Source organism: Erythrolamprus reginae, chromosome 4, assembly GCF_031021105.1.
Source record: "Erythrolamprus reginae isolate rEryReg1 chromosome 4, rEryReg1.hap1, whole genome shotgun sequence".
NCBI lineage: Eukaryota > Metazoa > Chordata > Lepidosauria > Squamata > Dipsadidae > Erythrolamprus > Erythrolamprus reginae.
This window is the reverse complement of record NC_091953.1, coordinates 3,569,963-3,582,979: the sequence shown is the minus strand read 5'-3', so window position 1 is coordinate 3,582,979 and position 13,017 is coordinate 3,569,963. Positions and strand designations below refer to the sequence as shown.

Here is a 13,017-nt window from a genome sequence, read left to right as displayed (position 1 = left end):
TTCTATTTATCTATTTTCATATCTATCTACCTACCTACCTATCATCTATCATATCTGTCTGTCTGTCTATCTATCTACCTACCTACCAACCAACCAACCAACCAACCAACCAACCTACCTACCTACCTACCTACCTACCTACCTACCATCTATATCTATCATCTATCAAATCTATTATCTATCTATTATCTCTCTATCTCTCTATCATCAATCTATCATCTATCTATCATCTATATCTATTATCCATCCATCCATCCCCCCTCTCTTTATCTATCTAGCTACAGAGAGAGAGAGAGAGAGAGAGAGAGAGAGAGAGAGAGAGAGCTGAAAAAGCTGAGTCTCCCCACAAAGTTGATTTCCCGATCAGGTTCACCTTCTCTCGGGTTGACATCAGTCCTGCGAGTTTTTCCATCCCATCCTTCCCTCTCCCTCCAAGGATCCAGTCCCCTGGGATCCATTCCAGAGTTCCAATCCATCCTCCTTCCACAACAACCCTACCTTGAAAAACCACTTCCCCGCGTTCAGCCGCTCCAAGGTCTCCCAGGTGAAGAAAGCGGGGTCTTCGTTCCTCAAATAAGGAAAGCGGTTATCAATGTCAGTGGTCCTTTTTAAGGTGTGGTCATGCATAAGGAAGGGCACGCCATCATAGCTGTCACAAAAGAGAAGCAAGGTCAGGGGGCATTGGCCTTCCACAGGTTTTATCAGAGCTGCACTTTTGGAAACTAACCAGCCCAACCAGCTAACCAGCCCAATTAGCTAGCCACAGACCAATAGATATGGAGTTGAAGTCTTCAATGAAACACACCAGCAGTAGGAAGTCTTAGAAAAATATACAGTAGTACCTCTAGATACGAGTTGCTGCACATGCGAGTATCTATCTATTCCAAGTTACGAGCCACGAATCAAGCGAAATTTCTGTTCGACACCCGAGCTCAAATTCGGGATACGAGCTGAGCTTCCACTAGGTGGCGCAAGAATCCTTGCTTCTGATTATCTCGGCGCGAAAAACAAAGTCTAAAGGCATTCGTTCGAGATGCGAGTTGATCGACTTACGAGCTCAAGTCTGGAACGAATTAAACTCGTATGTCGAGGTACCACTGTATTTACTTCTTGTTTACACCACTAACTGTATTCTACTTTACTATACAAACATCACACTAGTATCTCACTACAACTATCACAGTTACAATAACTCATAGGAACCAACAGATCAATGCAGCAACTCCAAAGCAGACTTCACACAGAGCAGGGTCCAGAGATCAGAGAGAGAGAGAGAGCAGAGAGCTCTTGCATATTTAAATACTTATCACCTAATGAGGTTGCTGCATGCTTAATTGCCTCAGAATGACTCAGCATTCTCTATGTAGGCCTGCCTTCTTCATTGGGATATTGGCTCCGTATATTGCTAAATCCTGACAGGTTTGTGCCACGTCTATCCAGGTGGTCAAAATCCAGATACCAGGGCACATTTCATTTGCATGCTCCTGGGGGCTGTGAGAAAGCAACCTCCCTCCCGTTTTTGTGAAAAAATACTAATAATAATTAATAATAATTTTGTATGCCGCCCCTCTCTGGAGACTCGGAGTGGCTCACAACAATAATAAACAGTACAAATCCAATACTTTAGAAACAATTAAAAACCCTTGTTATTAAAATAGTCACACAACCCAATCAAACCATACATAAACCGTAATAGCTAGGGGGTATATCAATTTCCCTATGATTGGCGACATAGGTGGGTTTTCAACAACAAGCGAAAGGCGAGGAAGGTGGGGGCAGTTCTAATCTCTGGGCGGAGTTGATTCCAGAGGGGCAGGGCCGCCACAGAGAAGGCTCTTCCCCTGGGTCCCGCCAGACGGCATTGCTTAGTCAACGGGACCCGGAGAAGGCCAATTCTAATCGGCCGCTGGGATTCATGCGGCAGAAGGCGGTCCTGTCTGGCCATTTTTTACAAAAATCGGTGTTCTTGCATTCCCCCAGCCCCCAGGAGCTCTCTGCAGGCTTCCCAAGTCTTCTGCGTTCCACATTTTTTGCAAAAACGGGTGAAAAATGCACCAAATTTTTCAAAAAGCAGGGCACAGAGAGGGTTTGGGAAGCTTGCAGCGTGCTCCTGGGGGGCTGGGGAGGACAAAAACTTTTTTTCCTTATGTGCCTCTTTGAAATCTTGCTGCATCTTATACACCGGTGTGTTTTACAGTGTGGATAAGTCTTTTTTTTCCTAGTCGTAACTTTGAATAGTCACTAAAAGAACGGATGTAAGTCAAGGACTATCGGTTAAAAAAGTCAATCAAAAAAGACAGTTTGTTTGTGGGTGGCAAGATTTCAAACGGCTGACTTTGGGACCACCCAGCCAACCTCAAAAAGTTAAGATTGAAGGGTTTTTTTCCCCCTTAAGGAAATGTTTCCGTTTCAAGGACTGTGGCTAAAGACATAAACCATGATTGATCAACCCAACATTCTTACCTAATGGTGACATCCGTCTCCAAACCAATAGCGCCGTGATCGATGGTTCTGACAAAGGACATCTCGGTATTCTCAGGAGCCAGCTAGGATTAAAAATAAAACATTCAGAATTTGGAAAGAATCGGTGACTTTGGGCCTAAGTTAGCACGTGTATTTCACCGTAACTACATTAAGCTGTTTTTAAAATTACACGTAGTTCTTGACTTACGACCATAACAGAGCCTGAAATTTCTGTTGCTATGGGAGACAGTTAATAAGTGGGTTTCGTCCCATTTATTGACCTTTCTTGCCACAGCTGTTAACTACTACTGCTGCTACTCTGTGTGCATGTGTGTGTGTAACATACTTTTGCTGAGTTGAAAATGAAGGGAGACTAGTATAGATCTATTTTGAGGTTGTTTCCTCTCATCAGCTAGACATACCCTCACTGGGATTTGATCCTGCAGCCTCTAGGCAGAGAATTAACCTCTAGGCCACAGGATCTCATCCTTTCGACTTTGTATATATATAATTAATTCTGTTTTTAATGCTTAATTTTACTGATTATATTATAGGCTGCCCAGAAGGCCCCCTCTGGGGAAGCCAGATGGTTTAAAAGTATGGAAAATAATTAAAATATTAATTTCTGTGCTTAATGATGGCCTCCATCCTCAACTAGGTGAAGTTCCAAACTTATTATTTTGTTGTGGGACTCTGTTGGTCTCCTAATTCAGCTTGCCTGGGTCTCCGAACTAGTCCACTTTAAGACTTGTGGACTTCAACTCCCAGAATTCCTCCCCTTTAAGATTTGTGGATTAACTCCCAGAATTCCTCCCCTTTAAGACTTATGGGCTTCAACTCCCAGAATTCCTCCCCTTTAAGATTTGTGGATCAACTCTCAGAATTTCTCCAATTTAAGACTTGTGAACTTCAACTCCCAGAATTCCTCCCCTTTAATACTTGTGGACTTCAACTCCCAAAATTCCTCCCCTTTAAGACTTGTGGGCTTCAACTCCCAGAATTCTGGGAGCTGAAGTCCACACGTCTTTAAGAGGCCATGTTTGGAGACCCCTGCCCAACTGTGTCCTTCATTCATACATGGACCAAAACATACAAATCCTGCCCACACATCCAAGGGCTCGGTCAATATTGAAGTTCTAGCTTCAACACATCTTGAAGGAACTTACTTACTACTTACTTGAGGGAACTTACTACTTCAACAAATCTTGAGGTGGCTTTGAAACATAGAAACATAGAAGACTGACGGCAGAAAAAGACCTCATGGTCCATCTAGTCTGCCCTTATACTATTTCCTGTATTTTATCTTACAATGGATATATGTTTATCCCAGGCATGTTTAAATTCAGTTACTGTGGATTTACCAACCACGTCTGCTGGAAGTTTGTTCCAAGGATCTACTACTCTTTCAGTCAAATAATATTTTCTCACGTTGCTTTTGATCTTTCCCCCAACTAACTTCAGATTGTGTCCCCTTGTTCTTGTGTTCACTTTCCTATTAAAAACACTTCCCTCCTGAACCTTATTTAACCCTTGAACATATTTAAATGTTTCCATCATGTCCCCACTTTTCCTTCTGTCCTCCAGACTCTACAGATTGAGTTCATGAAGTCTTTCCTGATACGTTTTATGCTTAAGACCTTCCACCATTCTTGTAGCCCGTCTTTGGACCCGTTCAATTTTGTCAATATCTTTTTGTAGGTGAGGTCTCCAGAACTGAACACAGTATTCCAAATGGGGTCTCACCAGCGCTCTATACAACGGAATCATAATCTCCCTCTTCCTGCTTGTTATACCTCTAGCTATGCAGCCAAGCATCCTACTTGCTTTTCCTACCGCCCGACCACACTGCTCACTACCCCTAAATCCTTCTCTTCTGAAGTTTTTGCTAACACAGAGCTGCCCATACAATACTCAGATTGAGGATTCCTTTTCCCCAAGTGCATTATTTTATGTTTGAAAGCCCTTCTTTTGGCTATGGGAGTTACTCCTGGTTCCACCTACCATGGGTGCCCCTCTGTGACCGATCAGGGCCGGCTTGGGACCCAAGGTCTCCTTCTCCCGGATGCAGGGGGAGTACATGCCCAGGGGGACAAAGATAAGGCAGCTAAGGACAAACAGGTAAGGAGTGAGAATCAACGCCTGTAGGACTGAAGGAGAGAAAAGGCATCAGGTTGCTGTTTCAGACCATGAACTGTAACAATAACAGATCCTAGTGATATTTAGAAATGGGACCTCTCCACATACTAACAGAGCTGGAAGGGACCTTGGAGGTCATCTAGTCCAACCCCCTGCTTAGGCAAGAAACCTTACACCACTTCAAATGGTTATCCAACATTTTCTTTACAACTTCCAGGGTTGGAGCATCCACAACTTCTGGTGGCAGGCTGTTCCACGGATTAATTGTCCTAACTGTCAGGAATTTTCTCCTTAGTTCTAAGTTGCTTCTAGGCCCCGACCCTCTGGAACCAGGTCCCCCCTGAGATTAGGATGGCCCTTGACTTTCGTAAACTTCTTAAAACCCACCTCTGCCGTCAGGCATGGGGGAACTGAGACATCTACCCCGGGCCTATGCAGTTTAAACATGGTATGTTTGTGTGTATGTTTACTTTTAATAATGGGGTTTTTAGTGTTTTTTAAATTATTAGATTTGTTCTTACATTGTCTTTATTATTGCTGCGAGTCTACGGAGAGGGGCGGCATACAAATCAAATCAATCAATCGATCGATCAATCAATCAATCAATCAATCAAATAGATAGATAGATAGATAGATAGATAAATAAATAAATAGATAGATAAATAAATAAATTCTGTTTAATGATAGCTTAATGTATTTGTAACCTATAATGTATATATGATATGTAAGATGCTCCGAGTCTATGGAGAGGGGTGGCATATAAGTCCAATCAATCAATCAATCAATCAATCAATCAATCAATCAATCAATAAGACAAAGACAGGCTTGTAATATTATTATTGCCTTGGGAGATATTGATTGATTTGAATTTGAATGACTGGACTGTTTAACCTGACTGTGCTATTTCCCAAAGTAAACAGTAATTGAACTTTGATGTATCTGTTTTGTCTGATTGAATAATTATTCATATCTCCCGGATGGCAGATCTCTGCTCTTGGAAACTTGGCCTTCTGCTACTAACAGGCACCAAGAGAACAGGAGCCTCACGTTTTAGGAATCGGCTTGAAGGGCTGAGGAAGGAGGTCCACTTCCGATGTGGAAGACTCTTACGTGGGGCCTGAGTGGTTATTAGCTGGAGATACACTACCTTTATCACGTACCCGGAAGAAATGCAGAGAGACGGGCCAAGCCAAGAGCACCATGGTGAATATGGCAAGCACGTGAAGGAAAGGAGCTGTCACCTGTTAGGAGGAGGAGGAGGAAGAAGAAGAAGAAGAAGAAGAAGAAGAAGAAGAAGAAGAAGAAGAAGAAGAAGAAGAAGAAGAGCAGCAGCAGCAGCAGCAGGAGGAAGAAGAAGAAGAAATAGAAGAAGAAGAAGAAGAAGAAGAAGAAGAAGAAGAAGAAGAAGAAGAAGAACGACAACAACAACAACAACAGGAGGAGGAGGAGGAGCAGGAAGAAGAAGTAGAAGAGGAAGAGGAAGAAGAAGAAGAAGAGAAGGAGGAGGAGGAGGAGATAAAGGAGAAGGAGGAGAATGTGGAGGAAGAAGAGTAGTAGTAGTTGGAGATGGAGGAGGAGGAGGAGGAGGAGAATGTGGAGGAAGAAGAGGAGGAGAAAGTGAAGGAAGAAGAAGATAAAGAGGAGAAAGAGATAGAGGAAGAGGAGATGGGGAGAGGAGGAGAAAGAGATGGAGGAGGACGAAGAGGAGATGGAGGAGGAGGAAGAGAAGAAGATGATGGAGGAAGAAGGAGGAGGAGATGGAGATGAACAGTAAGAAGAAGAGATGGAAAGAAGATGGAGGAGGAAAAGGTGGATTATTATTGTTGTTGTTATTATTGTTGTTGTTGTTGTTATTGTTGTTGTTATTATTATTATTATTATTATTATTATTATTATTATTATTATCTCTTCTTACCTGAAATGACAAGTAGAACGTGTGCCACTGACGGGTCCAAAATATTGTGATCATTGCTAACCCCGTGAAGGAGAGGACCAGGGTGAAAACAGCCACGCGCTAAAGAAATCAAGGAGATTATTTATTGATTTAAGCGGCATTGTTCAGGCAATTTCAGCAAAACCCTGAGAGTTTTAGATCAATTGTTTTCAAGGCCACCTGAAGTCCTTCGAAGAAAACCCCCACCACTTTGGGTGTGAAATTTACTTTGGGACAGGGGTGGAATCCGAATGTTTTTACTACTGGTTCTGTGGGCATGGCTTTCTGTTTTTTAAAATTCTGTGCATGTGCAGAAGCTGGGTTTTCCAGCGCTGTGCATGCATCACCATCTTGTTTTCAGCTTTTATTGCCACTGCGCATGTGCCCATGATGCGCAACCACCGATAACACAACTACTCTCCAAAAAGACCTGGACTCTGTTTCTGATTGGTCTAACACATGGCAACTCCAAATCTCAACCAGCAAATGCTCTGTCCTACACATCAGCAAAAAGAATCAGAACTCCAAATACAAACTGAATAATCAAATTATCACAGATAATTCAGTTAAGGACCTCGGAGTACTAATTACAAAAGACCTAAGTGCCAAAGCCCACTGCAACAACATCGCCAAGAAGGCTTCAAGAGTAGTTAATCTAATCCTACGTAGCTTCTGCTCTGGAAATCTCACACTACTTACTTACCAGAGCTTACAAAACCTTTGCCAGACCCATCCTAGAATACATCTCATCTGTTTGGAACCCATACCACATCTCAGACATTAACACCCTCGAAAATGTCCAGAGATACTTCACCAGAAGAGCCCTTCACTCCTCCACTTGAAACAGAATACCCTACGAGACTAGACTTTCAATCCTGGGCCTAGAAAGCTTAGAACTAAGACGCCTTAAACATGATCTAAGTATTGCCCACAAGATCATATGCTGCAATGTCCTGCCTGTCAATGACTACTTCAGCTTCAACCACAACAACACAAGAGCACGTAACAGATTCAAGCTCAATATTAACCGCTCCAAACTTGACTGTAAAAAATACAACTTTAGTAATAGAGTTGTTGAAGCGTGGAACTCATTACCGGACTCCGTACTATCATCCAACATTTTACCCTTAGACTGTCCACGGTTGACCTCTCCAGATTCCTAAGAGGTCAGTAAGGGGCGTGCATAACTGCACTATAGTGCCTTCCGTCCCCTGTCCTATTGTCTCTCCTATATCCCATATATCTTCTCCTCTATCCCTATATCTTTCCTCTATTCTCTCATTGATTATTTTATCCTATACCCTCTCTTCTATTCTTTCTCTAATTCTATTTCCTCGAAGGCGTCCTCTGTTACCTTCATTGTGGATTATTGTGTATTGGACAAAATAAATAAATAAATAAATTTAACACGATTTGAGTATTGCCCACAAGATTATATGCTGCAACGTCCTACCGGTCAATGACTACTTCAGCTTCAACCGCAATAACACAAGAGCACGCAACAGATTCAAACTTAATACGAACCGCTCCAAACTTGACTGTAAAAAATATGATTACAACAATCGAGTTATCGAAGCGTGGAACTCATTACCGGACTCAATTGTGTCAACCCCTAACCCCCAACATTTCTCCCTTAGACTCTCCACGATTGACCTCTCCAGGTTCCTAAGAGGCCAGTAAGGGGCGTACATAAGTGCACTGGTGTGCCCTTCGTCCCCTGTCCAATTGTCTTTCCTTTCTTTCATCTAATATATTCTCTTCCTTTCATATATCCTGTCCTCTAAGTTCACTTTCACCCTCATTTATATTATCACATGTCTATTTTTCTTCCTATATATTTGTGTATTGGACAAATGAATAAATGAAAATGTGGGAGGAAGTGAACCAGCAGTGAGGTGTGTTACAACCCACCCCTGGGTACTGTCTCATGTCTGGAATGGCACCTGTACATTTTGGTTGTTCTCAGCTAGGTGTATAAGCTTCCTCTTTTTCCCCCCTGCATTGAATTTCATTTCTCAGGGCTGGTTTTCCCAAAACTGGAAGGAGATTGGCAATTTGGAAGGAAGTCAAATGAATGTTACCTTATGAAACCAATGCAGTTCCAACTCTTGACTTTCGAACAGGAGTAAAATTGCAATAAACTGTAAAATAAGGGCACATGCTTAATGGTAGCCAGCTGCTCATATAGGAAGAAGAAATTTATGTATTACTAAATTTAATAAATTAAAGACGGGCTACAAAACAGTGGAATGTCTTAAGCATAAAACTTATAGAAAAATAGAAACAGAAGATTTACGGTAGAAAAAGACCTCCTGGTCCATCTAGTCCAGTGTTTCCCAACCTTGGCAACTTGAAGATACAGTATTTGGACTTCAACTCCCAGAATTCCCCAGCCAGCGAATGCTGGCTGGGGAATTCTGGGAGTTGAAGTCCAAATATCTTCAAGTTGCCAAGGTTGGGAAACACTGATGTAGTCTTCCCTTATACTATTTCCTGTATTTTATTTTAGGATGGATATACAGTATGTTTATCCCAGGCATCTTTAAATTCAGTGACTGTAGATTTACCAACCATGTCTGCTGGAAGTTTTTTCCAAGCATCTACTACTCTTATCAGGAAAGACTTCATGAACCCAATCTGTATAGCCTGGAGGACAGAAGGGATAGGGGGGACATGATCGAACCCAAGTACAAGGGGGCACAATCTGAGGTTGGTTGGGGGAAAGATCAAAAGCAACATGAGAAAATATGATTTTTTGAAAGAGCAGTAGACACTTGGAACAAACTTCTAGCAGACATGATCGGTAAATCCACAATAACTGAATTTAAACATGCCTGGGATAAACATAGATCCATCCTAAGACAAGAAAACAGGAAATAGTATAGGGGCAGACTAGATGGACCATGAGGTCTTTTTCTGCCGTCAATCTTCTATGTTTCTATGTTTCTATTAATGTTAATATTAATTATTAATATGATTAATAAATAAACAAATATATGTGTTGGTTTTTCCATAGCAATTCTCAGCTTCATAACTCAGTGTGATATAAGAATCATTCAACTAAAGATTTCAGAAGTTTATACTGTGTGTTGGCAGATATAAATTCCATTGCTAGCAGATACAGGTGCCACGTTTCCCCAAAAATAAGACCCTGTCTTATATTTTTTGGAACCCTGAAATGAGCGCTTGGCCTTAGTGCACGCACTCAAAAGCCCAATTGTGCTTATTACCAGGGGAGATCTTATTTTGGGGAAAAGGTGGTCATTTGGCCCCTGAGCTTTAGTCTTCCCACCTGAGATATTTCACACAATCGCACAACTACGCCTTCAAATTCAAGTTCAGGGCCGACATATCCACATCATCGTCTTTTGGGAAAAGTCTTTTTTAGCCGAAAAAAAAGCTGGACTTACGATTAAGAAGAAAACATAGGAGAAGACGAAGACCGACAAAAACAGCAGGAAGGTCGACCAGTGAAACCAGTAACCCAAATTGATGAAGCTGTACCTAAAAGGACAACAAAGGAATGGGAGATGTTTAAATAATAACAACATAATTTAAAAAACACTAAAAACCCCATTATTAAAAGCAAACATACACACAAACGTACCATGCATAAACTGTATAGGCCCGGGGGAGATGTCTCAATTCCCCCGTGCCTGATGGCAGAAGTGGGTTTTAAGGAGTTTGCGAAAGGCAAGGAGGGTGAAAACGGATGTCCAAGTGCCGCCTCTATGTTGGTTGAGGCAGGCAGGGTTCCCTTGAGTCCCATTTGTTAGGTGTCCGGGGAAAGGGAGGGGTTTGCCTTCTCTTTCTGCTCAAGGTCCCCATGGACAATTGGTGGGACACAGAATGCTGGACTCAATGGGCTTTGGCCTGATTCTGCATGGCTCTTTTTAGGTTCTTATGTTCTTACGTTCTGGTGGTAAGCTGTTCCACTGGTTAATTTTTCTCAATGTCGTGAAATTTCTCCTGAATGGCCCAGCTTTCCCCCACATTGACTTTACTGGTCAGAAGGTCATAAAAGGAGATCATGTGATCTTGGGAGATAAGCATAATGGTCATAAGTATGAACCAGTTTGCCGAACATCTGGTTTTTGATCATGGGAACAGGGGGATGTTGCAAATGTCGTCACTGTGATAAACAGTCATGGGTCACTTTTTTCTTTGCCGTTGTACGTTGTGAACAGTCAGTGAGGGAACTGTTGTAAGTCGAGGGCTACCTGTAGTAGCAAGGAGAGCCTTTGGACACTTACCAATCAAAGCCGTTGAAGTCGTTCCTGGATTCTCCCCACATGTACAGAAAGACAAAGGAAAAGCTGAAAGTCATAACCAAGAAGGAAAAATACAAGCATTCTTCCTAGAAGTAAAAAAAAAAAGGATGTTTAGATTAACAGAGTTGGAAGAGACCCTTCAGGTCATCTACTACTCCAACACCACGAACCCCAAACAGGTGGCCTATATCATTTTGACAGGCATACAAATTGGGAGGAACTGTTAGCACAGGGTACTCACCAGTATTTGGGGTTGCCATGTATGTAAACTACCAGTTGTGGTAGTTCGTTTATTTATTTATTTAACAATAATAATAATAATAATAATAATAATAATAATAATAATAATAATAATTATTATTATTATTATTATTATTATTATTAGATTTGTATGCCGCCCCTCTCCGAAGACTCGGGGCGGCTCACAACAGTAATAAGAAACAGTGTAACAATGGGACAAAGCTAATAATAAAAAACATATAAAAACCCCAACAATTAAAAACCATGCAGCACATACATACCAAACATGAAATATAAAAAGCCTGGGGGAAATGTCTTAGTTCCCCCACGCCTGGCGATACAGGTGGGTCTTGAGTAACTTGCGAAAGACAAGGAGGGTGGGGACCGTTCTAATCTCTGGGGGGAGTTGGTTCCAGAGGGCCGGGGCCACCACAGAGAAGGCTCTTCCTCTGGGGCCTGCCAAACGACATTGATGGGTCGACGGGACCCGGAGAAGGCCAACTCTGTGTTTGTTTGTTTGTTTGTTTGTTTGTTTGTTTTATTCATTCATTCATTCATTTATTAGATTTGTATGCTGCCCCTCTCCGAAGACTTTGTACCTTTATAGATGCAATATACCTTTAAGGATTTGGCTGGTTCGCCATAAAAGTTTTCCAGTGTTGCTCCCATTTCAACCTACCTTCATATAAAAAGAAGATGAAAACCAATTAAAATGCCCATTTATAGCCCTAAGCAGAAGGGAATAAAATCAAAAGCTCAACTTAATGGACCATTCTCAGTGGAAAGAGTGTTATCCATCCAGCTGTCTGTTAAATCTAACTGTCCATTAAATCCATCTGTCTGTTAAATCCAGCTGTCCACTAAATCCAGCTGTCTGTTAAATCTAACTGACCATTAAATGCAGCTGTCTGTTAAATGCAGCTGTCTGTTAAATCCAGCTGTCCATTAAATCCAGCTGTCCGTTAAATCCAGCTGTCTGTTAAGGAGAGAGGAAAATATCATTGTACCTTATTGCAACACCAGAGTCCTGGTTTAATCTTTTCATGCTTCTGGTCTCGCCACTGGCAGGCATATAAACCAGACAGGCAAGAAACAAAGTTTTCGTATTTACAGATTTTGATCAAACGTTTCTTCCCCTTTCTGAATTTCCGCAGTTTGGATTTCTTGACATGAGTCGGCTGGTTCTCCATTTGCAGAACGTCCATCTGTGCAGCCTGGAAGATTAATTCAAACAAAGAAAGTTGGAGAGTGTTCTGCCTGACTGCCTCAGGCAATGCGTAACAGTCCAAGGAAATCAAACCCACACGTGCTCTGCTAATCAGCAAACTTGTATTAAATAAACAAAAAAGGGTTACTCAAAACAGTTCTTAGAGTCCGAAAACAATGAGAGTGCAAGACTTACTTCAGCCGCATACAAAAACACAGGAAAAAACAAACAAAGACAACCTGGAATGAGCAAAGACGTTTCAGGAGTCCTTTTGAATCTTTGGAGCAAACAGCAAGTCCCAAAGGTTTCACCTCCCACATGTCTGAAAAAGCTGGGTTGAAAACTCCAACGGCACAGAACAGAAACTTCAGAGCAGGAACCACAAAATAACACATATAAACAGCCACAGTTTGCCTTGGCCTTTGTTCCCTTTTATCCCTTTAGCCCTCATTAAGGGAACCACACCCAGCCCAGGTGCTCCTATAATGACTTGTAATATTCCTTAAAGCGATCCCTTCTTTGCATAGCTCTTCGGCTATGCAGATCAATATATTGATCTGCAGAAGAACCCAGGGACGAAAGACTGTCTGAGGGACTGCAGGCCAAATCCCCTGGGCTGTCTGCTGAATCCTGTGTCCCAGTGGCCTCGTCCTCCTGGCTGTCTGCCACATCTTCCTGGCTGTCTGCCACATCTTCCTGGCTGTCTGCCACATCTTCCTGGCTGTCAGCCAGGCTTTCGCATTCACTTTGTGCCGCGTCTCTCCCGT

General features: G+C 42.1%; 1 protein-coding gene across 1 annotated transcript in view; it reads right to left on the bottom strand.

The window, feature by feature from the left end:
• Nucleotides 1-12,248, bottom strand: part of LOC139167086 (glycerophosphodiester phosphodiesterase domain-containing protein 4-like) — a 33,598-nt gene extending 21,350 nt beyond the window's left edge. Inside the window, exons 1-9 of the mRNA XM_070751514.1 lie at nt 12,051-12,248; nt 10,786-10,889; nt 9,943-10,036; nt 8,614-8,673; nt 6,515-6,613; nt 5,747-5,840; nt 4,465-4,610; nt 2,464-2,546; nt 499-649 (exon numbers count right to left, since the gene is read on the bottom strand). Of these exons, the coding sequence (XP_070607615.1) occupies nt 499-649; nt 2,464-2,546; nt 4,465-4,610; nt 5,747-5,840; nt 6,515-6,613; nt 8,614-8,673; nt 9,943-10,036; nt 10,786-10,889; nt 12,051-12,248 (1,029 nt within the window). The remainder of the gene's footprint in view (nt 1-498; nt 650-2,463; nt 2,547-4,464; nt 4,611-5,746; nt 5,841-6,514; nt 6,614-8,613; nt 8,674-9,942; nt 10,037-10,785; nt 10,890-12,050) is intronic.
• Nucleotides 12,249-13,017: the final 769 nt, after the last annotated feature.